Below are 26,103 nucleotides of genomic sequence, written 5' to 3'. Positions count from 1 at the left end.
CCAGACGTGCGTCGTGCTGCTCGCTGGCACACAGACATGTCAGCAACGCCGTACAAACAGAAAAGCTCTTTGGCTTTCTCCTGCCAGTGCCTTGAAATGTGCTTACGAAGCTGTTGCTGTGTTTGTCCTCCCTTTATTTGGGTTTTTTAAAAGTGGGACGCACAGCAAAGATTAACCTATGAAAGGTAATGCAGTCGTCCCTCGTTTATAGCGGCTAATTGGTTCCATATCCCACTGTGATAAATGAATTTAAGTGACATAGAATCCAATGTTAAGAAAGTGAACATTTTTGTAGTGAGAGTATAGAAAACCTCTTTATGCCTTTCTAAATCTGGTTTTATACTGTAGATAGATACTTACATAGATAGATACATAGATACATAGATACATAGATAGATAGATACATACATAGATAGATAGATACATAGATAGATAGATAGATAGATAGATAGATAGATAGATAGATAGATAGATAGATAGATAGATAGATACATAGATAGATAGATAGATAGATACATAGATAGATAGATAGATAGATAGATAGATAGATAGATAGATAGATAGATAGATAGATAGATAGATACATAGATAGATAGATAGATAGATAGATAGATAGATAGATAGATAGATAGATAGATAGATAGATAGATAGATAGATAGATACATAGATAGATAGATAGATAGATACATAGATAGATAGATAGATAGATAGATAGATAGATAGATAGATAGATAGATACATAGATAGATAGATACATAGATAGATAGATAGCTAGATAGATACATACATAGATAGATAGATAGATCCATAGATAGATAGATAGATAGATAGATAGATAGATAGATAGATAGATAGATAGATAGATAGATAGATAGATAGATAGATAGATACATAGATAGATAGATAGATAGATAGATAGATAGATAGATAGATAGATAGATAGATAGATAGATACATAGATAGATAGATAGATAGATAGATACATAGATAGATAGATACATAGATAGATAGATAGATAGATAGATAGATAGATAGATAGATAGATACATAGATAGATAGATAGATACATAGATACATAGATAGATAGATAGATAGATAGATAGATAGATAGATAGATAGATAGATAGATAGATAGAGAATCAGTGTTTTACTCATAGAATATTTATGTATTGATCATATTGTGTTAGTGATTAATCTACAACCTGTCTTAGCTTTACTATTACGCAATAAGAAAATGCAGAAGTCCCTTGTTTATTGCCGTTAGCTCCAATGCTATATATTTGTAGTTACAGCATAGAAAACATGTTTACGACCTTCTAAATATGTTTTTGTAACATTATTAGAGCCCTCTAGCAATGAAAGCACACCCCATAGTTCCCTTTACGCTCCTCTTAGCCAACGTAGGAGACTTAATAACAAATAAGACTTGTGCTCGCCTGCACAGTGCAGGGAAGACAGGAAGTGACGTTGGTGGTTCAGAGTTGAGTTTTAGCTTGTCGTGGGTTACGGCCGCTACCGTAGCCCGCGTTCTTATTATGATTATTATTATTATTATTGTACCCTTTATCTGTCAGACCTGCAATAAAAGCAATCTAGTCTGGTGCTTGTCTCACTGAACTATTACTGACACCTAGTGACCAGTGTAGAATGCTACATTCACAATTTGGATCGCCTTGCGAATGCCGTGTATTTGCATTTACTTCATTTGGCCATTTTTATGCTTGAAAATGCTCCATTTAGGCAAAACAAGGCGTAGCGTTTGTGAAAGGGTGCATATTTCTGACCGATACGTGGCAGGAACAGCGTGGTTTATGCATGAATGGACTTTTGACAAACTTCAGTGGGTCCGTGTTGTCAGAGCCCAGGTTTTTCTAGTTTTCGTTGCCAGTTCCTGGCAGCGTGGCTGTTGACTTTGCATTTCTGGACTTGAACGCACCTCGCTCAAGGCCGTTGCGCAACACGTTTCAAGCAGCTGAGGGGTCTCTGCTTCACTGTGATCATCGAATCATCATTTGAGGTGGAGCTGCTCCATCATGGCTTTCTCACCGGTATCAACCCATATGACTCCATCCAACCAATGAACACATGATGCTTCTTTTGCTGTGACACCACTGGATGCGTTTCACAAATGAGCAAAATAAGACAAATACGGCAATATGCAAAAGAACTTATGGAACCAGTGCATATTTATGTGCCGCATTTATTACCTTTTTTTTTTACATGAAATAAAAATTTGATTTTTTTTTATTATCCTGTTCATGTTGCGTCTCACCAAACTCCATAAAAATAAAAAAAACATTGTTCTGGGGGAAATATATATTGCTTTTTATTTAATATACTTTTTTTATTTGATATGTATATTTTATTAAAGTACCGATTTGGGCATTGTCTCAAACGTACCCATGTGCCACACATATAGTAGATATTAAAAAATAAAATAATAAAAATAATATCAAGTCTCCTGGGGTCAAACTTTGGGGTTTAGCGCCGTCAACACACTGGTTGTCCTCGTTATTTCACAGGACTCTATCCAGCAAACATTTGGACTACAGAAGAATCCCCCGTGTAAATGTCTCCTCCTGCTCTGATGCCAACCGTCTCTTGTCTTGTCTTGTCCTGTCTCGTTGGTAGGCGTGGCTGACGGAGATCCACGAGTACGCCCAGCAGGACGTGGTGCTCATGCTGCTCGGGAACAAGGCAAGACCAGATACTACATTCCTTAAGATTCCTTATTTACAGTTGGAATGTTTTGGTAGTTGGAGCATACAAAACCTGTTTATGACCTTTTAAATATGCTTGTTAGCATGATTAGAGCCCTCTAGACATGCAATAACACCCCTATAGTCACCTTTACACTCCTATTCCCCACATAAATAAGACTCACACGTTAGTTGGGAGAGTTCCTCCTACTTCCTGTTCCGTACAGTACTTCCTGCAGGGGCTATTATCAGTGTAACAGTACTGACACCCATAAATCAAATTTAATATTAGGAATATTGAATATTGTACATATAAATTAATTATTCAAAAATAAATATTATAAATATATGTTTCATTTTGTATAAATACAATTAATTATAAATATTTAGTTTTGTAAATTGAAATGATACAATTTTAAAAATAATCATCATTTGTCATTTTTATTCTATCAGAAAGTTGTGTTGACTCTTTTAATATAAAATTACTTTTGAATTCTTTTAAAATATGTATTACACCCCTCGTGACCAGTGTGGAATGCTACATATCATCACAACGTCTTTCAATGCGTCTTCCAAATGCCTTGTATTTCCATTTTACTGCCTTTTAATGCTTCAGTGAGGCAAATAATGTGAAATGTGCTTAAATATGCATCCAGTATGTTTGGACCAATAGGCTGTATTCAACCAACTTCTAAATTCATATGTTTGAGAAACCATGAGTGATGCCAAAAAAAGAAGCAGGCTTCACTACACATCTTAAAATGAAACATATCCGTCTGTAGGCTACAGAAGCGGGAGCTGTAAATTTGGCGTTTCACTTTGCAAACCTAGCATGGCGTTGCTGTGAGCGCAATGTTAGCGCCGCAGCTAATGCGGCTACGCTTGTGTTAGCGTTAGGCTCGGACAAAAACAGCTCATTAGCATTTTAACCGCAGGCACAAAACAGTCAAAAAGTGAAGAATCACTGAATCGTTGCCGACTGCTGGCTCGGGTTTGATGGCGTTCCCAAAAGTCCAATTTCAGTCATCTGTAGCGCACACACCTCCCACCAGCTCATTTGCAAATATCACCCATATCTCTCAGCGACAACAATTCCTATTCCTCCTTCTCAGCAGAACAGATGTCTGTGCCTCATCTCACACACACACACACACACACACACACACACACACAAACACACACACATCCGTGTCAGCCCTTGAATTAGCATCCTGGGAGCCATTCTTACCTGGATGCCAACCACGGCTGTTATGTCAACTGTGGCCAAAATATCCAGCCAGTCTCCACAGCTGGTGGGTGTACACATGCTTACGTGTCCTCTCATTTGTAGTATTTATTTGGTTTTTTGCATGATTTGTCCTCGTTTCTCCAGGCTGATGCCACTCATGAGAGGGTGGTGAAGAGAGAGGACGGCGAGAGGCTTGCCAAGGTGAGGCCTTTTGAAGGCAGCATGTGTTTATCTTTACGTGATAAGATGAACATCCACAACATTCTCTGATCCAGTTTGACCTTTTTATTACCGTTCATTTGTTCCAAAAAGGAACGTACCAATCTCGAGGCAATTTTTGCCACCGGAACGTCCGATTCATTTGTTCTGGAAACCAAAAATATGACGAAAAAATAAGTTCTATAGAAAACATCATGAAAACAATGCAAGTCATTATAAAGGATGAATGAATGGAACTTCTAGTGCAGACTTTCTGTCCATGATGGAACTCAAATGATCAAAATGCTGCCACAACTTGGATGACCATATATTGATTAGCGGAAACCAAGACGCTCGGCCTGGCAATGTGATATTGAAATGACACTTGAAGTTTACGCCAACAATGTCGATACATTTAAAGTAATATTACAAAACTATATGACTGTTACATTACTAGTTAGACTGTATTAGTAGAAGCAAAGGCACGTTCACATTCTTAGAGGTTTCGTAATATGTTTTGATGCATGAAAGAATATCTTTGATCGGTTTCAGTGGTGCAAAAGTAACTTGAAAAACTCTGGAATGAAATGAGGATAGAAATAATGTCTCTTCTCTATTTGAAAAATTAGCCTGTGAGAAAATAAGAAAATAAATAAATGAATAAATGTTAGCTATATTAGCAAACGCTAATGTGGGTCAGTATGAAGGCCCACTGAAAAGCAATGAAAAACAGGACATTTCCAGAACTTTCTTTCAAAAAAACACACAAAAAAACAGGATGTCCAGGACAGAATGTCAAACTAGGACATGTTCTGGGGAAATGTAGAGGACATGTCCTGGGAAACCACGTCTTGGGAAAACTGGACAGGATATGTCCTGGGACACGTCCACTTGTCCCGGGGGAAACGGGAAAGGACATGTCATGGAAAACAGGACGTGTGGTCACCTTGGCCACGGTGGGTTATTTAGCACTCAATAAAAAAGTGACAGTCAGTCATCAAAGCGTAGGGTGCTTTTGTTTGGGCACTCGGGTTTGTGTGACGATACTTTACGGCAAATGGAGGAGTTTGTTACTTGCAGTACGAAAAAGGATACGGTGTACGAATCGTACGAAAAGCGAAGCATACAAAAACGGGTGTAGGAAAAGCGAGGTTGGACTGCGCGTGAATATCATGGTGAGGTTTTATTTGGCACAGTGCAGTCACGGGACGTGTCATTACCGCAACACACAAAGCCTGCAGATCACACGCGGCATCTGTGAAGCTGAAGCCATGCTGGAGCTGGGAGGGTTTCAGTGTGGTGAAGCGATCATCGGACCGCAGTGATGTGCTTCTTCTAAAAGCACAATGAGCATTTTATCAGCTGGCGAAATCAAAGCAACAACAACAACAAAAACAACGACGTGCAAGCAGGCGAGGAGCAATTACGTGCTTCTAACTGAAGGCTCACTTGGCGCCATCGCTTTGACTATTTTGCCTGCTGAAGGAAGTCTGAGTAAATGAATCACGTCTGCTTTAAATCTTCTTTTACTAAGAAGACGACCTCCTTGCTTTGCCTTGGTAAAAAAAGTGTCCGCATTCTGAACGTGCAGGAGTTCGGGGTTCCTTTCATGGAGACCAGCGCCAGGTCGGGTCTCAATGTCGACTTGGCCTTCACTGCTGTGGCCAAGTAAGTAAGCTGAGGGGTGGTCTTGTATTTACGGTGGTCTCACGGTGTACCCGGGCGAACATGCTGAATGCTTTTCCTGTCTTCTTACGTCTCAGGGAGCTCAAACATCGTTCTGCAAAGGATCCAAGTGAAAACTTCAAGCTGCAGGAGTACGTCAGCAAGGAGGTGCAGAGCGCCGGCTGCTGCAGGCCCTAAGGAGTCTCCTCAGCAAACTCAAGCTCAGGCTGAATAAAGTCAGACTCTTTGTTAAGAACAGAGCGCTCCCGCATCCGTCAAGCTCAAGTTGTTCGCTCCACAAGCTTGAGAACGTGCTTTTCTTCTGGAATAGAATCCTTGCTGTTGCTCATGTCCGCCTAAACAAGCAGGCTGCAGGCGAGAAGCGTCCAATAAAAACACGTACAGTGCATCCAAAATGATACACTGTACGTGTTTTTCATTGGACGCTCCTGTGAGAGAGCGGGGGGTCTCAACTGTTCTCATCCTGGGACCCACATAAGTGGTGATCAGCTTTTACGGAGCTCAATGCAAGCTTAAAATGGATTTTTATTTATAAATAACCTTCAAAACACACAATCAATGGATAGTTAATTCATATTTGTACATACACTTTGATGTTTTTATTTTGATCTTTTTTTGTACTCATGCAAAATTCATTTCAGAGCATAATAATAATGAGAACGATGATAATAGTGATGATTAAATACTTATTAATTACATAAATACTAAATCATACAGTAATAATAACAAATAAATATAAGAAGAGATCATCTTTTTTTAAATGAATACAAATATAATTAAATGAATAATAGGAACTACCAAACTACCAAAAAAATTAAAAATAAATCGATGGTTGATTAATATTTGTTCATACACTTTTTTATTTTGATTTTTTTATTGTACACTCAATTACACATGCAAAAGTAATTCCAGAGCATAATAATAATGACAATAATAATGATGATAATAATGATGGTGATTAAATACTGATTAATTAAATAAATACAAAATAAATAAATAAAATTAGAAAGAAAATAAAAATATAATATTGAAATTAATAAAACAACTCCAAAAAAAGATAGTTAATTAATATTTGTACATACCAAGGAAGAAGATGCCAATCAAAAATATATTTTAAAATTGTAATTTAAAAGAAAATGATCATTTTAATTTCTGACTGGTTATCTGACCCACTTTTGGGTCCCGACCCGCCAGTTGAGAACCACTGCTTACAGAGTTTAGTACAAACAAGCAGTGGGTCACGTCACGCCAGTCACGATAACATAATCCTAGCAATATATCATAAAGCCACCATGTTGGACTGATGGCTCATAAGTCAACTTCTTGTCTCTGCCGCCCTCTTGTGGTAGACAGACGACTCCATCATGCCAGCTGCCGTGTTGGACACATAAGTGCAGCCTCTTTGAAGTTATATAAGCTATTTAAAACAGATGTATGTAATATTTCTACATTTGGGTGTAAATACTCATGTTGGTGCATGTGAAAATGTTTAAAGAGGACACACTACAGGATGTTGAAAGTGAAGTATTATATGGACAAATGTGTATATTACTGTGTATAATTACTTGTATTTCATACCCGTGGTGGTGCATTGCATTGTCATTATTTAATAGCTTATGCATATGAGTAAGCAGTGTCATGTGGTCTTTAAAAACCTGCAGTTTTTCATCAAGCCAGTGTTCACATTTTTTCTACACTTGGCTTTGTTGTGGAAAAGAATCGTTCAGTAAGATTTGACATGCAGTGTTTCCTGTACTTTCTCCTCTTTTTTGAATCTGTGTAACATCTCTTGTGACAAGTGGAGCTGAGCTTGTACAATAAAAACAGAAATTGGGTGTCCTGAATGAGCCCAACATTTGCACGTGATGGACAAATGTGGCGCAGGTAACAAGAATTTATCTTCATGGAAATGAGGAATTCATGGAATGTGAAAAGAACACGCCAACATTTCCTGAATAAGATGAACATTTTGATTCTGGGATGATTAGAATGGGCGGAATTTGGAACTCCTAAGTAGGGATGGGTAGCAAGACTTGATTCCATATGTTTTACGCAGGGGCGTCAAACTGTTTTTTCAGGAATTCAGTAAAAATGCAAAGTGAATAGATAAAATAATACAACATAAAATAATACATGCGACTTACTTTTGTTTTTTAAAAGTACTGGTTCTGCACCGGGACAGTTTCAAAAGTATAGATTTGGCAGTGGCGTCAGATAAACTGGAAACAAAACCCATTTTTACTCGTAATAATTCTCAATTTTAACGGGAAACTTTGTAATGGAAAATGTGTAATTACAGGAAGTTTTTTAAATAATATATTTAATCATATCATTCAATCAAAAAACGTGCAAAAAAGTGTCATGTGAAAAGGACCAATAATACGCTTTTTAAATATATGAAAATACAGACGAAATACTAGTAGAAGAAAGTCATAATGGCAAGAGAAAAAATATTATACACTTGAAATATGAAGGACGAGAATATGTCAAAAATGGGGGGTGGGGGGGACATAATGTTATAACAAAGTCAAAATATTATGAAAATAAAGTCCTCATATACCAAGATAGTATTGTATTGTATTGTAGTGTATTTTATTGTAGTGTATTGTATTGTATTGTAGTGTATTGTATTGTATTGTCCTGTATTGTATTGTATTGTAGTGTATTGTATTGTATTGTCCTGTATTGTACTTTATTTATCCCACAGCAGGGAAATTCGCTTGTTACAGCAGCAAGCAAGATACGCAAGTAAAGAGTACACAGTGACACAGTGACTACAACATGGTTCAGGTGGTGCAGGTGTTGTAGTACACGCAAGAAGAAAGTTACATACTAAAAACATCTCAGCATGGTTGATTTTAGAAAATGTAAAAGTGGCCCCCGCATCTTTTCATTTTTCAGTTGTGGCCCATGGTGGAAAAAGTCCGGACACCCCTGATTTCCAGGGAGTAATAAGAACTGAAGGTTTGGCTCCCCCTACTGAAGCAAAGCATAAATAACATGCAATGGAATTGTACATTTTTAATAGCAAAAGGAAAAGATGATCACCTTCACATCCCGTACATACTACATCATTTAAAGGTCCGCTTGCTTGCTCATAGTGTGATGTTCAAAGTACGCTTCTTTGTGTGCCTGGTCCTCCTGCACAGATCCTGCTTTGGTCACGGTTTGTGCTTAAAGTAGGCCTCCACTGCAAGGAGTAAAGGAAATGCTGGCAAATACTCCAACAGCAGCACCTTAGCTGGAGATCAAAGTACCTGCGTACTCCTGAGGTAGCATCGGTCGCTCCATGACGGTCTGGAACGAAGCCATCCACTCGCTCTGATCCTCTTCGCTCTCGCACGCAAAAAGAAACTTCCTGTCCGGGGTGACGATGGTGATTCCCGATTGCCAGTGGTGGCTCTGGACGCCCGCAGGGAGTCCCGGGAGGACGCTGTAGCCGCTTTCCTTGCTGCCGATGAACACTTCGCCTCGTGCGTAGGCGTCCTGGGAAGCAAAAACGTGCGTGTTATTTCGGATAAAAGTGCATGCTCTCTAAAAAGTCACATGCTGAGTGAGGTACCAGCGGATCTTTGAAGTACATCAGCCTCCTGTCATCCATTGTGAACCATCTCTTCTTGAAGCCTTCAGTGTGCTGCAGGGTGCAAAAGGGGGAGAAAATCGAAGCTTTCCAGAATAAAACTTGTAAATTTACGAGAATAAAGTCATATAAAGTTTTGTCATACGTGTCAGAGAAACTAGAGCATAGTTCTTCAGGAAGGAAGGAAACTTTCGTCTTGCTTTTGATTTGAATACTCTGTCGTAACAGAGCTGAGACAGCTACGAAAACGGGGGACATACGTGGAAAAAAGTCGTAATATTACCTTTGATCAAGGCCAAAGGTGCTAATATGACTTTTTTTCTCCTAAATATGCAACTTTCACAGTATTGACATGAATTTGCCACTTTTATTATACATGTAGTTATTCGTTTAAACTTTTAGTCTTGCAAATTTGACCATTTCAGACTTTTATTCTCGTAAATTTGCGACTTTATCTCACAAATTTGCGACTTACAACTTTTCTTGTAAATGCACAACTTTTTTTCTCGTAAATTTACAACTTATTTATTCTCAAATTTACAAGTTTATTTTTGTAAACGTACTTTTTTCTCAGAAATTTATGACTTTTATTCAATCTCAGATTTTTTTTTCAATGTGGCCCTAATACAAAAGTTGTAACACTTTACAACTTTTATTCTCAAATAAAACATTTTTTCCAATGTGGCCGTCATCGGGAAAGACAAGAATTATTAGAAATAATTCCATAAATGATGTGCACAAGAAAGGATGAACACGTCACCTTTGGCCCCGTCTTCTCCATGAATCCTTGCTTCACGTAGTTCCTGGTTAGCTTGGGCACTAGCTAAACAAACCAAGGTCAAAAGTGAAAACAAGACGTTTGCATATTTCAATTTGGACTGGTGGCTTTCACTATTTCAAAATGTCTTCAAGCTCAAGCTGGTTCATTTGGTCTTTTTTCTTGATTTTTCTAGATTTTGGGGGGGATTTCTAACGCAGTTTTTGTGAAGATGACATTTTTTGGTGGTATCATTGACCCATCTCAGTGCACAATAATAATAATAATAATAATAATAATAATAATAATAATAATAATAATGATGAAGTTTTCCGTCAGCAAAATGTGAAAAGGCTTGGTGACATGTGCTTTGCTGGCAGTGTGCTTGCGTCCGTGCGCTTACGTCAGCCGTGGGAGCACCTGGGAAGGCCACCTGCAGGTAGTGAAACCTGGCGGCTCTGATGGCATTGAACCAGTCCACCATTTCCTTCATCCCCCCAACCCAAAAAGAAAGCCATGATGATTGCTACATGACACATGCACTACGTTACAGTCCTGTCATGCCTCACCTTGCCGTCCTCGTGGTAAACAAAGATGTTCCGAGTGCTGTTGTCCTTCAGGTAGGTCACCTGAAGGCCGTGAGCTGTGCCGATCTTAGCCGGCTGGAAGGTGGCGTTCACCGTACTGATGTTTATTACGCCCTTGGGCTCTCTGGCCTGCAGGAAGTCACGTTTGGAAGAGAATAAACAATATGTTCATTACAGTCCTCCCTCGCTGCATCGCCCTTTTTCACACATTCATTCAGAAATGATCGCTGTTGACTACGGCCTGTTATTAGTTTTTTAAAAATGCATATTTAAGCAAAGGTTGCATATTCTTGGCCGAAAACAATATTGTATTTTTTAAAAACTCTTCATGTAGTTGAATTTTTGTATTTTACTTAATATTTTTTATATTGCAAAATATTTTATATATTTTTATACAGTTTAAATATATTATATACAATAAAAATATTTTGAAAGTAACATGTTAAATATTTTAACAAATATATTTTTTTTATAAAATCAAAAACACACATTTTATGTAAAAAATTTGTGTATATATTTTAATTTTATTACTATTTACTTTATTAGTTCTATTTTAACTCGTAGTAGTTCTATTTATTTATGTAATATTTGTTGTTATTGCAGAATAATTTATGTATTTTGTACTTATTTAAATCTATTATATTAAATAAAACATACTTTGAAAAATAAAATATTTTAAAAAATATCTATATTTTTTTAATCCAAAAGACAATCTTTCGTTCATAAATGCATTGTCAATTCTGACAGAAAAGTTCTTATTTTTGGTCATATCCAATGTGAATTATTTTTTATTAATAATGGATAATTGATATAAAAAAATAACATTAAAATTCTAATAATTGTATACTGTTAATTGTAATGAATACTTGTGTACTGTTATAATAATCAATATATATATATATATATATTTACTTAATTAAATATATTTATTATATTTATAACAGTTTTAATCTTTTGAATGCATATTGTTTTGAGAAGCCAAACTCTTTACTTAATTGTCCCCAGCAACGAAGCCGAACTACGTTCTTCATCACGGAAATCGGACCACAAGTGGACTTAGGAGACCAAATGGGGGGGAAGTGGCTGTTATTGGACGACACTGCTGACGGGGATGTCATACAACTTCATGTCAACAAATCCAAACTATCCCTTTAAGCAACTGCGACGTGGCCCCCCGTGGAAGCGAGGTTGAGCCCCCCCGTGGAAGCCAGGCAATACGAGTGATGAATGTCGTCTACTGGCCACGAGGTGTCGCAAGTGACACGCACCAGATTTGACAGGCGACAGGCTTTGATTATTATTTTGTACTTATTTAGCTCACAACAGGCACAAAAATAACAACAATAATAAAATAACAATATTAATAGTCATCCTCGTGTGTGTCTACAATCGAGAAGGGAAGAAAGAACCCGTCACTCACGTCCTGCTTGGTGAAATACTTCAAAACCCCCTCTGCTTCCGACAGAATAAATTTTCGGCTGAGGTACTGTCCGTTGTCTCTTCCTCGTTTCCACAGAAAACCCTCCCGGTAGCCTGACGAAAAAAATGTAGTACAACTGATAAATAATTGATTAAAAAATATAAATATCGTAGTCATATGATATAGACTAAGTCAGCTGGGATAGGCTCCAGCATCCCCACACGAGTGAAGATAAGCAGCATAGAGAATGAATGACTATAAATGAATGAATATAAATATTATTAGATATTTTACAGTATGAAGTTGACATGTACAGTAAAATCATGCACGCGTTTACACTTCAATGACACACAATACAGTAGTGACATCATGACAATCATGACACTCTTTCCTAAAAACACGTCACTGCTCATCAGCTTCCACTGTACTCGACTCCTCATTCCCTTTAGTCTCTTCTTCCTCACACGCACACGCACACACACACGCACACACACACACACACACACACACACACACACAAAACGGTGTGAGCAAACCAGAAATTGCGCTGCAGGAAGCTGAGCGTTATCATTGCTACACACACACACACACACACACACACACACACACAAACTGGCCCAAAACACAGAAAGAAGGCGTAAAGATATGAGAGACAATAAACAAACTTTTTTCCCAACATACTTTGGAGAAATGACTTTATTTTGTTTTTTTGCTTGTTTCTCGTGATTTAAAAAAAACATCTTTTCTATTTAATATTTCAACTCTATGCTACTAAAATGACTATTTTTCTTATTCACTATTCTCCCTGCATAATTAGAAAATGATGACTTTCTCATTAGATTTCACCTTTTTTGCTCTGAATATTTTGACTTTATTTTTTATGACTGCTGATTTTTCCACTTCTGTTTTTTTTTCTTTTTTTTAATTTTCTGACTGTTTCAACTTTCTTCTTGTCAATGTTCTTCTCGTAATTATGACTTTATTCCCATCATAACTTTTTAAAATAATATGACTTTATTCTTGTAAAATTACGACTTTTTGTCGTTAGGTCACAGCTTTTTTCGCTTCATATTTTGACCATTTAGATTTTTCCATTTATGCTGTTTGTTTTTATTTTCTTGTTACATTATATTTTTAGAATGTGCCGTTTCCGCAAATGGCCCCCGGGCCGCACTTTGGACCCCCCTTAGGGATAATGAGTTGCACTATTTGGCTGCAACCAGCAGAGGCGCTGTTGAGAAAAAAGTCTTGAAATGACAGGTTGTCTTATACTGGGGGGGGGTCTGGAGATTTACAAATGCAAACCAACGGGTGGCTCCTAACGGCTTTTCTTCCCGCCACTCACACACACCAGTCACCTGGAGATGTTTGGACCAGCGGCATCATTACTCTTTCCCCCAAATCTAAAAAGAAAATAGTTTGGGTAATGCTGAATGCAAATAATGAGCGCACAAAAGAGGTCCTTCTTCCTCGGGGGTGAGCGGAGTTCTGCACAACACGAAACAATTGACAGACAGCCACAAGACGAGGGCACACAAAGGAGGAATTGAGCAGTCATGTGACTCCCTAATAATACGTCCTTATCTTATGTGCACATGATCTTAATCCATCGCCATTCCATGGATCCTCCAAAGTCCAACACACCGCCCGAAAAAAGTCCTACAATTTGTTTCTAACAAAAAGCTCTGTAAAAAAAAAAAGCATTTCAAAGCATCTTCATGAGTGATGTTAAGTTTTGCTTTTTTTTGGCTGTATTCTTTAGCAGATAGCAAAAGTGTGACGATAACCATAGAACCAGAAATGACCACAAATAATGAGTAGCTTTGAGGTATTGAAGTTCTCGTGAACGGTGCTTGACTTCTTTTTACTTGCTTGCACCGCCAGTGAAGGGTTCCATGATGGCAACGGGGGAACAAATCAATTCATCCTCAGGATAAAATCATTCCGTAAAACAAGACCCAAGTACTTGCAGTGTGAATGGCTTACTCTATATGCACTTATGCTGTATATGCACTTATGCTGTACGTATATGCACTTATGCTGTATATATATGCACTTATGCTGTATATGCACTTATGCTGTACTGTATATGCACTTATGCTGTACGTACTGTATATGTACTTATGCTGTACGTATATGCACTTATGCTGTACGTATATGCACTTATGCTGTATATGCACTTATGCTGTATATGCACTTATGCTGTATATATATGCACTTATGCTGTATATGCACTTATGCTGTACTGTATATGCACTTATGCTGTATATGCACTTATGCTGTACTGTATATGCACTTATGCTGTATATGCACTTATGCTGTACGTATATGCACTTATGCTGTACGTACTGTATATGTACTTATGCTGTACGTATATGCACTTATGCTGTACGTACTGTATATGTACTTATGCTGTACGTATATGCACTTATGCTGTACGTATATGCACTTATGCTGTATATGCACTTATGCTGTATATGCACTTATTCTGTATATATATGCACTTATGCTGTATATGCACTTATGCTGTACTGTATATGCACTTATGCTGTATATGCACTTATGCTGTACGTATATGCACTTATGCTGTATATGCACTTATGCTGTATATGCACTTATGCTGTACTGTATATGCACTTATGCTGTATATGCACTTATGCTGTATATGGATTTTACGGGATCTCTCCCCAACAATCACTTATAAGTCCAAGTAGGCGGTTTGATGAGCTGAAGGGGCGATTTAAAATGTGATTAAAGAAGAAGCAGCACATTCATACCTGCTGAGTAAGGCTCCTGTTTCCCCCCGAGCATGAACTCCTTCCTCTCGTATTTGGCGCGAATCCACTGCTCTCGCAGGAGCCTGCAAGACAAGTGTAGTGTGTTTTTTTGTGTGTTCGTGTCATGTGTGTGTGTGGTTATTTTATTTTGCTCCATAAACCTTACAAACTATTCTAATATATTTGAATCCCTTTGATGGCAATGTAATTCTTTCCGTTCATTCATTTTCTTCCGCTTATCCAGTCCGGGTCGCGGGGGCAGCAGTCTCAGTAGGGAAGCCCAGACTTCCTGGTCCCCGGCCTTGCAAGGCTGGAGAGCTGGTCCAGTGTTCCACGACCGGGACCAAAACCACATTGCAGCTCCTGTAGCCGAGGTTGGACTAACCTACTCGACTCATGTAATTCTTTCATTTTATCTCATTTATTTACATTTTTTATTGGTTCCTTACATGACACGAGCCCCGCCCATGGAAATTGGTTGACATGAACTCATTCAATCCCAGCCATTTTTAAAAATTCAACCCTTTCGGTAGCGACCATTTTGACTGATATTTCAGGGCACACAGAATATTGTGTTGTATGGCTATATTATATAAACATGGAACCTAGCATGTCGTCTTTCATCAGAAAAACGTTTGTTTGTACCTTTTTTCGTTCTCCAGTAATGAACATAGGCAAGTTTCAGGGAAATATCAGTTCCCAACTAGAAAAGGGGAGAAAACCAGTTTTTTGTGAAAAAAAACATTTCAAGCATAACTTTCATTTTGACACAGTTGTTTCAGCTCAAATCTCTGAACAACTACAGCGACATAACACAAAAAAGGGTTGTTTTACATCAAAAGAATTTATTTACAAATATAACACAAGCTATTTACAATTTTCACATTTGGAACTAGACTGTGCATGCACACGTGTGTGCATCGTTAAAATGTCCCTACATTGCGTAACCTTCTGCATGTTACACTCCTCCACTTCCTCCCTGCTGTCGAGTGTGTTTTTACATGCAAAAGATCCATGCTGAGCTCTTATCAAATGCACTTCTGCCTCCTTGTGGCCGTTTTTATGGCTTAAAACTGCTCTTAAAGTGACATCCGTTAGTGTGCAGCGTCATCAGCTCTTTTTGCCTCTCACGCAAAAAAACGTAAAAGATGTATAAATACAGTTTAATTTATTTTAAATTGTTGCATTTGTATACTTTGCATGTTTATTTTATTTGTATGTGTAATGACAGAAATTTCAAATGAAGAGTTCACTTACGCACAATCTTTGTGGGTGGGCTGGTAGTAGAAGGCGGGCACTGTGTGCTCATATTTGGCCTTGGCAGCGTGGTTACCCACAGAGTCCATAAACTGCACAAGGAAGGAAGAGCAGGGTGATGCTTGCTCTCGATACACTATCATTGTGCACGCTTTCTTTCTTGCTTTGTACACCAGCACACACAACATAACAACACACACACACAAACCTCCAGTTGAGAGGTGGTCCATGGATCCAGCAAGAGAGATTTGACTTTACTGATCTGTGCAATGTTTCTATGGAGGCCAGAGCAGCTGTGGCACACAAACACACCCAACGTGTATGATGCCCACTCTGGATCTGCAACACACATACACACACACACACACACACAAATTGTGACATTTGAAAAAGCACCACTCATGTTTGTCAGCTTCCTTCTGACCTCAGCATGACTCAGCTTGTTGCGTTACAAGAATGACAGTAAGTGTATGATCATCATGATAGAGAGATGTTTCTAACATTTTGGTGATGTTATTTGGCAACATTGGAGGTACAAAATATTCCAAATACACATAGTATCAGGGTCAATCCAAAGTGAGCATTATTATCTTTGTAAAGACATCATTTATCATTTTATTCAATGCAATTACATTGTGCAGGTGTACCTAATGAAGTGGCCAGCTCGTGTACACGCCGTAAATGACAGGAAAACCATACTTCTGTATTTCTTCACGAGTGTAATAGCAACGGTAGCACCCACAGTATGTAAAGACTTACTGTAAATATGACAAATATAAATGTAGTATTTCATCTTTAATATTCCCCGAAAAAGCACCTAACAGTCTACCTGCAGCTCCGCAGTCGGCGCACTTTCCATTTCCGGGTTTGCCCACCAGTTCTCGCACACGTTTTCTGTTGCTTTCCGCTTCGGAAAACATCGTCAAGACGACCGGGCTCGGTGGATACAAGTCCCAAACTTCCCGTACACCGACAAGATGTGGACGAGGACAGCGCATAGAGGGAAGGACATCTACAACAACTATCTTCTCAGAAGTTAGTGGATGGATGGAGGTTGACGAGAGGTGTATACTGTACATACGCTATGTGACTTCGCGGAGCTAGTGGCCTCTAGTGGACAGAGGCGTGCATTGCCTCCACACTGGACATGGTACAGTATAGATACCAGTTTATATTGATACACTGTACTGTACTACAGTGGTTCCTAAACTTTTTACAGTCGCGTACCCGTCCAGACAGTTGAAGCCGTGTACCCCATACTGCTGCACACTTTAAAAAATCCTTACATTGAAATATTAAACATGATTAATTGGTTAATTAATTTTATGGAAAGTAATTCTGGTTCAAAAATGTGTATTGTGCATGGTCAAATTTTGATAGTTTTACATGAGGGCTGATAAATAGATGGGATGTGAATTTCTCTTGGAGATAAATAAACTATCGACGTACAGTATTCGTCCTACGTATGTTTTATTTCAGCCGGATGCTGCGATCCTTCTCTTTGAATGGGTTGAACTTGAGCTTCACTTTCGTCCACTTGCAATCGCTATGATTTAAATCGGCATATTAATTTGATACCAAACTGAAAGGGAATTTTGAACAAACATGATAAAGCCGTATCCAAAGTACAAACATACATACAAGCAGCGATCAAACCTCATTTGCAGGGGAATCTCTATTCTCTCATCCTGACACGCACAAAGACTGACAGGTTTTCACAGTGCGGGGATTGGAACACCAATATAAGTTAAACCTTCAACATTAAACACACTTAATACACAACATAATCATCAAACTTACTTACTGTATGTAACTCACACAGAGCAATTAATAACTTCGTGCCGTGGCTCGCGCCTTCTTTCTACGGGGTTCAGGTGCGCTCGTAATTGTGTAAGTTAGGCGCTAGTCGTTTATTTGTATTCACGTTCCCACGATGACAATTGGCGTAACCCACTTTGGGAACCCAGGCTGTACCATATTAACCTGGATTCATTATTAAAAATTAACAGATTAATACATTTCTAAATTGAATTAATTTTCCACAATTATATTTTGGCATTTAGCTTGAAATGTGGCAAAATTTTAAATAATATAAAATAAATGTATTCTATACAGTCTGACATACTAAACCATGTTTTTTGGAAGAATAATACATTAATAAAAAAAAATGACCAAATACATTTAGATTTTTTTTTCACTTTTATAATAGTATGTTTTAATTTACAAAAATCATTTTATATTGTGAATAGATCGATTCAAATCCAGACTGAAGATATTACATTTCCATCCATAAATTAGGGCTGTCAAATGATGCCAAATTTTAAGTTATCAAATGACATGACATGGTGTGCATGTATTAATTATGCTAAAAATGTATTTAATGAAATAAGTTACCGCCGCTAATGCTCTATTTTTGACAGCCCTATTATTAAACTTTTGCCTCCTTTTAGCTATTAAAGCAATATTCACTAGCACATTTGTACCATGCATGAACCCATTCCACACCGACTGTTTAAAATGTTTCAACTTAACTGTACTAATATGCTTTTCAGGTACTACATAAAAAATGTTGGAAAAGGTGTATAGAGTTCCAAAATTATTGAAAGCTCAAATGATGTTAAACGTGTTTTATTTTTCAAACTGTCTAAAAGTCAATACACGCTAAAAAGGGTTTACGACTTGAACAGGATCAAAAATTACAAGAATAATGTCATGGGAAAAAAAAAAAAAAAAAAAGACTCCCTACATGCGGGCACATGTTGAGCTTGGACATTTCCATGCGGTAGATTAATTTTGTAAGAATTAAAATAAAAAAAGAAGAAACAAATAAACTCGGCTTGAGATTCCACGTTTATCTGGAGGAGTTGGAGCTGGAACGAGAGCGGTGACGCCTGCGTCCAGGAGATCTGGAGCGGGAGCGGCGGCGTACTGGGGAACGCCTCCTTGGCGAGCGGGACCTGTAGGGATATTTAAAAATAAAAAATATATGTATAGCCTGCATTTTAAAAAAATCACGACATTTGAAAAGATGGAAGGGCGACCGACCTTCTCCTCATGCGGGGGGGGCTGCGACGCCACATGGGCGGTGGAGGAGGCATTCGGCGAGGGGGGGTCAGCCTACGAGGAGGAAGGCGGATTCTTTGGGGCAGCACAGCCGACGCTGTGATCTCCTGTCCATCGATCTGGCCTAGAAAAACGTAGAAATACATTATATAGACGTACAGTATATAAGCGTACAGTCGTCCCTTGTTTATCGCGGTTAATCGGTTCCACACCCGATTGCAATAACCGAATTTCCGCAAAGTAGGATTCAATATTAATAAAACTGAATATTTTTGTATTTAGAGCATAAAAAAAACTGTCTGACACTCTAAATATGGGTTTTAACATTAGAGCCCTGTAGACATGAAATAACACCTCTATAGTCACTTTTAGACTCATTCTTTGTTTACATGACATTGCGCAGGTTACGGGATCACTGCAGGGACACAATCTCCTACCTCCATCCATGTACTTGAGGGCCTTCTGAGCCTCCTCGTGGCTCTCATACTCCACGTAAGCGAAGCCTTTGAACAAGTGCGGGCACAGCCTCTCCGCTGGCATCTCAACAGACTTGATTTTCCCATAAGTGGAAAAGATCTCCTGGATGTGGTCCTGCACAGAATTCAGAAAACCTGGTTGGATGTAAAGGTTGAGACGGCAACATGTGCCTTTTCAACTGTGCGTCAAGCTGACCTTGGTGACGTTCCTGGTCAGTCGTCCTAAGTGAACCTTAGTGGGTTTGGGGCTTGGGGTTCTTTTCCTCCGCTCTTTATCATCTCCCCTCCCTTTCTGTGTTTTGGATCTGCACAGCAACAAACCAAAACGTAACTACTAAGACAAGCTGCTGTGACAAAAGAACGACTTACGCTGAACGGGAGCGGCGGCGGTTGTCGTGGCGCCTGCGGCTGGGGCTCGGAGACCCAGAGGAGCTGGAGGAGGATGAGGAGCGAGAGCTTGAGGAGCCAGAGCGGCTGGTTCCGGACGAACTGGAGCCGCTGGAGGAGCCCGAGCTGGAACCAGAGCTGCTGCTGGAAGAGGAGCTAGATCTGGACCTGTGGCCGTCAACAAGCGCACAAAATGAGTCAATTATCGTTTATATAACCACAGAGTGTCATTTTTTTCAGCAAGAAGAGGCTTGTATTGGTACAAATTAGGAGTGCATGATAATTATTGAACCGATATGAGGGAATTATGACATCATATTGATAAATTAATTTATAAAAAATACAACTAAACATTCCAATGGGGCAATATTACATAACTGTTCGGGTGAGCAAATCAAGTGCTCCTTTTTATCTTCTGCTTGTGAGGTTAATCCCCTCAGCTCGCTTTTTAACATTCACTGTCCGAGGAAGACATTGGCATGTGTGCTAGAGACCGCTGTGACATCACACCAGCTACTCGGAGCACGTGCTTGAATACAGTGCACCTTGCTGGGCCATGTCAGGCGGCATCGCACGACAACAAACCTGCTGCTGCTGCTTCCAGTGGATGCACTGCGGCGCTTCTTGGTTTTGTCCCGTCCCCTGTCCTTTTCTCCGTCCTTGGTGGTAGTTTTCTCTTTGGTTCGGTCTTTCGTTTTCTCCTCTTCCTTCCGTTTAGTAGGCGATGGAGCCCTTCGGGTAGGAAAACAATTAGCAATATATGCATGTTCTGTACGGGTTCAATAATTAAGGCTCAATTGCATTTTTTTTAAATTTACATTATGATAGGGAGGTGTTTAATATTGTGGATGTAGTTTGCCATCGTGTGAATTCGCAATGCATCACACAGAGCTGTTTCTAACATTTTGCCTGTTGTGTAAAGCAACGACAACAAAATATTAGGAACACCCCAGTCTGAGTCTACAATAAGCATAACAGTGTGTTTAATGCATACTCCTTTGATTGATTGTACAAGTCCTTTAGTGTGCATGCTAGCTTAGCCGCCCGAGCTAGGATTAAGTAGTTACACAAATCCGTTGCTTCATGAATAAATACAAAAATAAATCACGTAAATAAAAATTATGGGCGAATACAATAGGGAAAACGAGACTGGTTAAGTCAAAACAAAAAAGCAGCCATCATTAAAGAAACGCGGCGCCGCCGCCATTGATTTTCATTCAGGCAGGCGGAAACCACGGCGCTCTTATTCAGTCGCAAAATGCCCGACCTATTAAGTGCATATATTATAATAATCTTCATTTTATGGAATAAAACACTCGAATGATAAAATTATATTAGTTTAACCCATTGAATAAAGTGTAATCTTACATCTTTGTTTAGAGGTGGTATAGACCCAGGCGACGACGGCGGCCTCGAGAAGAGTCGCTCGTTGATGACACAATTGAACAGGATGTGACGCAACTACCGGCGCGCCACTTACAACTCATTTGTTTATTTATGTGCTCTATAAAGTGAAACGGCAGCGCTTTCTTCTTGTGGGACGCCGAATGAGATAAAGGAAGCTTCTTTCGAAGCCTCAGTCGTCTTTCTTGGTTCCACTAGGTGAGCGCTTGACTTATCGTGTGAAATGTTAGCATTTGTCGCCGCAAAGCTGACGTTTGATTGTATTGTAGTAGGAGATTTTACGAGATGAGGAAGATATTCGTCCAGTAATGAATCAAATACTGGTGTATTGTTGTTAATATATGTTTATCATGTAGCTATTTTATGTTTTCTTTCATAAAGATGCCTTGGACTGAGACACTATGGGTCGGCTGGATGATGCTGCCAAACGCAAAGTGGTGGAGCTGAGGAAGGCTGGGCTGAGTTTCCGCAAGATCAAGGCTGTGCTGGAGCTGGAGAACATCAAAGTGTCTGCACAAGCCATCTACCTCTTTCTAAGAGAGTTCCAAGGCAGGCGGCCGGGGAGGGTCAGACCCCTGGAGATTGGAAGCAACACATCAGCAGCACATGTACAGAGTCTCCCTGGAGGTCTGCAAGAGAGCTGGACCAACATACGGCTCCAAAACCTACTTCGGGATGTATCGCACCACGCTGGCTTCACAGCCGCTAACACGTTTGCTAAACAGGCATCGACAGAAGCGGAGACGAATGCAAAGGCATCCGGGTCTGGGGAGAGCAGTGGAGACAGCAGACCAGAGCAGCAGCGTGTGGACAATGGGGAAGAGAATGACATCCAAATTGTGAGTGTCACCTCTCTTTCTCAGGCCGGCCAACAGAGAGGAGACACGATTGAAACCACATCTTCATCCGGAACATCATCCGTGGCCTTCACAAGGAGGCGAGTCACTCCTTCTCCAGCAACTAGCTCCATGTTGGCAGCTCGCAAGCGGCTTTTGGATAAAGCGCTGACGCACAGGATGAAGGTGGGGTTGTTAGCTTTCTTGTTTGTTTTTCATGTCATTTGTGCTGTCCTGTATACTGTAACTTTTTTTTTTTTACATTTTCCACCAGGTGGCGACGTTGTTGAGGCGAGATCACGCAAGTGTCCCGAGATCGGATTTAACTGCTATGTCCCAACAGGCATCAGCATCCTCACATTATGATCTGACCACAGAAAAGGTGAGGAGAAAACTGTGGTATGTTTTGGACCATGCACTGTTCCTTGTCATAGTAGATATTAGAGGAGAAATGCTTTTTAGGCATAATAACTAAAAGCCAAAACCATTCATGCAATCCCCAGACAGGGAAAAGTGGGGGTGAAAAAATGATGTGGTACGCTATGGGTCATGAGCTGTTCCGTACCATCAATAAATCGTTAGATGGCAGATGAGGTGGTATGCTTTGGATCATGTGCTGTTCCGTACCATCAATAAATCGTTAGATGGCAGATGATGTGGTATGCTTTGGATCATGTGCTGTTCCGTGCCATGAATATATTGAAAACACACCATGCGATATGTTTCGGAGCTGTTCTTTTCCATAGCTAGATATGCAGTAAATAGAGAGACTTGATGTGGTATGATTTGGATCATAAGCTAACTGGATATTTTATTCTCCTGTCACAGGCTGGACCGGAGGACGGTGGAGGAAACACAAGCAGGTGCTTTGTCGCACAAAGACCAGGTCTATCCATCCGTTCCCTTCACACTCTGCCTCGAGTTGGAGTCCGTCTTCCTAACCGCCCGCCAGCTCCTTTAACATCCTCAGCTCCAGGCGGCGCCGCCGTTCGCTTGCAGACTTCAGGAGGCCAAGGGCCGTCTTGTAGCGAGGGAAGTCAGCAGCAGGTCATCCAAGACTCTGGGGCGAGAGGTGGTCTTCAGGATCAGATCCAGACTCTGGGCTGTGAGGTGCGCAGCCTGAGCCTGGCGGTGAAGATGCTGGTGGAGCAGCATAGCCGCCTGGAGAAGGAGCAGGCGCAGCAGACGCACATCCAGAAGCAGATCCTCTGCACCTTGCAGACCCTCGTTTCAAAAGCAGGACCTTGCAGCAACGTTCAGCCACCGCAAAACAAAACACCTTCCCCTTCCTCTCTGCCCGCCGCCTCTTCATCAGCGTCCTTCAACCAAGATACCTACAACTTCAGCCAGGTCACATTCAGCCAGTGCAGCCAAACGCAGCCAAGCTATGACTCTTTAGAGAGCTTAGAACCTGTCGAGGCCTTCAAACTACCAGTCCTAAGCCCCACTGGAATAAACGGGTTCCCTCCATGTAGCAGCAGTGAAAGCCTCCCTCTCAGTCACACACCCCCTCAAACTCAACCCTACGTGGGCGCGTACCCTCAGCAAAACTGTCTCATACCCGCCTACACTCAGTCGTACGTGCCCACGTACGACAGGTCCCAGGCGTACAGAGAGGCAGGAAGTAGCAGCTGTTCTAGGAGGACTCTGCAGGACTGCAGCATGTCCGCGCAGGATGAACATGTCAATATTATTAAAGTGGAGGGACCTTAAACTCATCATAGCTTTTTTTTTTTATATATTTATTTTCCAAGTATAGTGGAACCTGTCAAGTTGAACACCGTAAAGTACTGATCCAAATACATGACCACTCCGCTTTTTCAAGACCCGTTTTTGCCCCAGTAGTTTTCAGGAAAGACTAAATGAATCATGTTGTGTGTGTGTGTGTGTGTGTGAGTGTCAGGAGGAAAAGCTCTGACATGCTCACGGAAAGGTTGTTGGGTCAGTACAGTGCATTCCGGAACCCTGGTCGACCTCTATTACTTTGTCATAAAACCTTTATTTACACCACGGGCAATATTTTAAGTAGCATTTCAATTTGTAGTGTTGATTGGGATAACCTGAAAACAATGATGTGATCCCTCGCCACTTCACCAGGAATTTCGCGATTTTACTCTATCACGGTTTATCATAAATATATTCATTAATGAATGAATCATGCTGTTTCATGATTGAATACTCCCAACTATTTGTCCAAAAATACTGATTTAATGTTTTTTTTTGCCTAAATGAGCCATTTTCAAGTGTAAAAATGGCTAAATGAAGTAAAATACTAACAAAATATAAGACATTCAGAAGACTCATTCAAAGATGTGATGATACATAGTATTCCACACTGGTCACTAGGTGTCAGTCATGTTACGTTGATGACACATTAGCCAATGCTGTACAGAACAGGAAGTAAAAAGGGAACAAGGAACTCTCCCAGTTCTATCATGCATATACTATATTGGGTAATAGGAAGTGTAAAGGTGACTTTAGGGGTGTTATTTCATGTCTAGAGGGCTCTAATAATGTTAAAATCTGTATTTAGAAGGTCGTAAACAGGTTTTCAAAAAAAATTCAGTTTCTAAATAAGGAATCCTACTATGCAGAAATTTACTTATCTCGGTCGGGTCTGGAAAAACATAAATGAGATAATAGCCACCACAGGAAGTACTGTGCAGAACAGGAAGTTAAAAAGAACAACACCAAGGAACTCTCCCAATGCTAACATGTGTGAGTCTATATTACTTGTATGTTGTATCTTATTTTCTCTTAGGCCTACATTATTGGGTAATAAGAATGTAAAGGTCACTATAGAGGTGTTATTTCATGTCTAGAGGGCTCTAATAATGGAAAAAAAATATTTAGAACATCATAAACAGGTTTTCTATGCGATAGCTACAAAAATATTCCATTTACAAATAAGGAATCCTACTTCTCACAGTTGGGTCTGGAACCAACTAACTGATAAACGAGGCGTTACTGTACTAACGCACATGACTAGTGTTAAGTCCTGTACTAAGTATTGTGCTTCATAGTGTTCACTCTGCTGCAGCAGTTTATCTTTCTGCCCTCAGTCTCCTCTTGGATAAAATGTCTTAGTAAGCGTCACATCAAGAGACGTGAATGCAGGAGTTGTCGTCCATCGTTGGTCGGCATGTCACCTTTTGACCGATGCATTCAATGCGGTGTGTTTTTTTTTCTGTTTCACGTGGTGCTCTTTTTAAAATTTGTATGATTTTTGTGAGACGTTTCCCCCCGCAATTATCTCCAAATTGTATGATTAACTGGGCATTGGACTTTAGGTTCCACTGTACTGTAGAGGAATGGCAATAGACTGAATGCGATATTGGTGGAATTGTATTTAAGCAAGTTGGGAGGATATGTGCATATTGTAGCCACTTGGAGGTGACTTATAGACAAACACACACGATAGAAACCCAAATAAACAGTTTGGATTAAAGCACGTGTGAGAAACACGTTATTCTTTTAACATTGCTGTCATAAATTGAACTGAAGCTTCTTTACAGGTGCATTACACAAGAGCCATTTAAGGGAATGGTCAAATAGTGGGGCTCGCACTTCTGGGGGGGTGGCGCGGTCAGGTGGCAGGGGGGACCATAAGATAAAATGTCTTCTGTTGGTGTCTATTCATGCTTGAATGATGCAGGTGCCAGCAACCCATACTCTGGTTTGTACAGACATTAAAGATCCTCAATAGTATTTCAAATTGCAGGGTGCCGTGGGGGTCATCTTCCCCTG

The 26,103-nt window shown here is 39.8% G+C and overlaps 4 protein-coding genes across 12 annotated transcripts in view; 2 read left to right on the top strand and 2 right to left on the bottom strand.

The window, feature by feature from the left end:
• The window catches only part of LOC129170877 (ras-related protein Rab-26-like), a 37,706-nt gene extending 29,375 nt beyond the window's left edge, over positions 1-8,331 (top strand). The window contains exons 5-8 of one of the 3 annotated variants that reach the window (XM_054758980.1): positions 2,633-2,698; positions 4,073-4,129; positions 5,718-5,794; positions 5,890-8,328. In XM_054758980.1, the coding sequence (XP_054614955.1) occupies positions 2,633-2,698; positions 4,073-4,129; positions 5,718-5,794; positions 5,890-5,989 (300 nt within the window). In that variant the 3' untranslated portion in view covers positions 5,990-8,328. Of the gene's footprint in view, positions 1-2,632; positions 2,699-4,072; positions 4,130-5,717; positions 5,795-5,889 lie in introns of all 3 variants that reach the window. The other 2 variants (XM_054758979.1, XM_054758981.1) reach the window with 2 other exon arrangements.
• Positions 7,701-17,290, bottom strand: LOC129170874 (arf-GAP with dual PH domain-containing protein 1-like). 6 transcript variants are annotated; one of them, XR_008566692.1, is made up of 12 exons: positions 17,020-17,290; positions 16,399-16,529; positions 16,191-16,282; positions 14,934-15,016; positions 12,157-12,269; positions 10,719-10,865; positions 10,553-10,636; positions 10,153-10,215; positions 9,375-9,446; positions 9,070-9,298; positions 8,861-9,002; positions 7,702-8,791 (listed from the first exon to the last, which is right to left on the bottom strand). XR_008566692.1 is itself a non-coding variant. In XM_054758970.1 (11 exons), the coding sequence occupies exons 1-11, from the start codon at positions 17,267-17,269 to the stop codon at positions 8,974-8,976; spliced, it is 1,293 nt and encodes a 430-aa protein (XP_054614945.1). In that variant the 5' UTR covers positions 17,270-17,290; the 3' UTR covers positions 7,702-8,973. The 6 variants fall into 6 exon arrangements, 4 of the variants coding, with proteins under 4 accessions (XP_054614946.1, XP_054614947.1, XP_054614945.1 ...); XM_054758970.1 differs by having other exon boundaries at positions 7,702-9,002; XM_054758971.1 differs by lacking the exon at positions 10,153-10,215 and having other exon boundaries at positions 7,701-9,002.
• Positions 17,291-18,802: 1,512 nt separating this feature from the next.
• Positions 18,803-21,566, bottom strand: rnps1 (RNA binding protein S1, serine-rich domain). The gene is made up of 7 exons (XM_054758978.1): positions 21,485-21,566; positions 20,702-20,848; positions 20,099-20,284; positions 19,926-20,034; positions 19,691-19,844; positions 19,236-19,377; positions 18,803-19,147 (listed from the first exon to the last, which is right to left on the bottom strand). Coding segments are annotated over exons 1-7 (846 nt in total). The 5' UTR covers positions 21,487-21,566; the 3' UTR covers positions 18,803-19,041.
• LOC129170873 (uncharacterized) lies at positions 20,026-25,807 on the top strand. Of its 2 annotated transcripts, none has more exons than XM_054758969.1 (4): positions 20,026-20,313; positions 21,902-22,542; positions 22,631-22,738; positions 23,185-25,807. In XM_054758969.1, exons 2-4 carry the CDS (start codon positions 21,922-21,924, stop codon positions 24,067-24,069), a joined length of 1,614 nt encoding a protein of 537 aa, XP_054614944.1. In that variant the 5' UTR covers positions 20,026-20,313; positions 21,902-21,921; the 3' UTR covers positions 24,070-25,807. The 2 variants fall into 2 exon arrangements, with proteins under 2 accessions (XP_054614944.1, XP_054614943.1); XM_054758968.1 differs by having other exon boundaries at positions 20,026-21,718.
• The last annotated feature ends 296 nt before the right edge of the window (positions 25,808-26,103 follow it).

The sequence above is a fragment of the Dunckerocampus dactyliophorus genome, chromosome 18, assembly GCF_027744805.1.
Source record: "Dunckerocampus dactyliophorus isolate RoL2022-P2 chromosome 18, RoL_Ddac_1.1, whole genome shotgun sequence".
Taxonomy (NCBI): Eukaryota; Metazoa; Chordata; class Actinopteri; order Syngnathiformes; family Syngnathidae; genus Dunckerocampus; species Dunckerocampus dactyliophorus.
The sequence above is the reverse complement of the archived record's forward strand: the minus strand, read 5'-3'. Positions and strand labels throughout refer to the sequence as shown.

Bases quoted from the DNA above. Each gene is read 5' to 3' on its own strand.
- LOC129170874 (XM_054758970.1), bottom strand. From the start codon at position 17,269: ATGTACAGTATACACCTCTCGTCAACCTCCATCCATCCACTAACTTCT. The intron at 15,017-16,190 runs GTAAGTGAACTC...CTTGTCTTGCAG, and splicing joins CCCACCCACAAAGATTGTGC to GCTCCTGCGAGAGCAGTGGA. The intron at 9,299-9,374 runs GTACCTCACTCA...TTTGCTTCCCAG, and splicing joins TGTACTTCAAAGATCCGCTG to GACGCCTACGCACGAGGCGA.
- rnps1 (XM_054758978.1), bottom strand. The intron at 20,285-20,701 runs GTTTGTTGTCGT...TGACGGCCACAG, and splicing joins ACTGGAAGCAGCAGCAGCAG to GTCCAGATCTAGCTCCTCTT. The intron at 19,378-19,690 runs GTAGGAGATTGT...ACGTTTTTCTAG, and splicing joins CCTCAAGTACATGGATGGAG to GCCAGATCGATGGACAGGAG.
- LOC129170873 (XM_054758969.1), top strand. From the start codon at position 21,922: ATGGGTCGGCTGGATGATGCTGCCAAACGCAAAGTGGTGGAGCTGAGG. The intron at 22,543-22,630 runs GTGGGGTTGTTA...ATTTTCCACCAG, and splicing joins CGCTGACGCACAGGATGAAG to GTGGCGACGTTGTTGAGGCG. The intron at 22,739-23,184 runs GTGAGGAGAAAA...CTCCTGTCACAG, and splicing joins ATGATCTGACCACAGAAAAG to GCTGGACCGGAGGACGGTGG.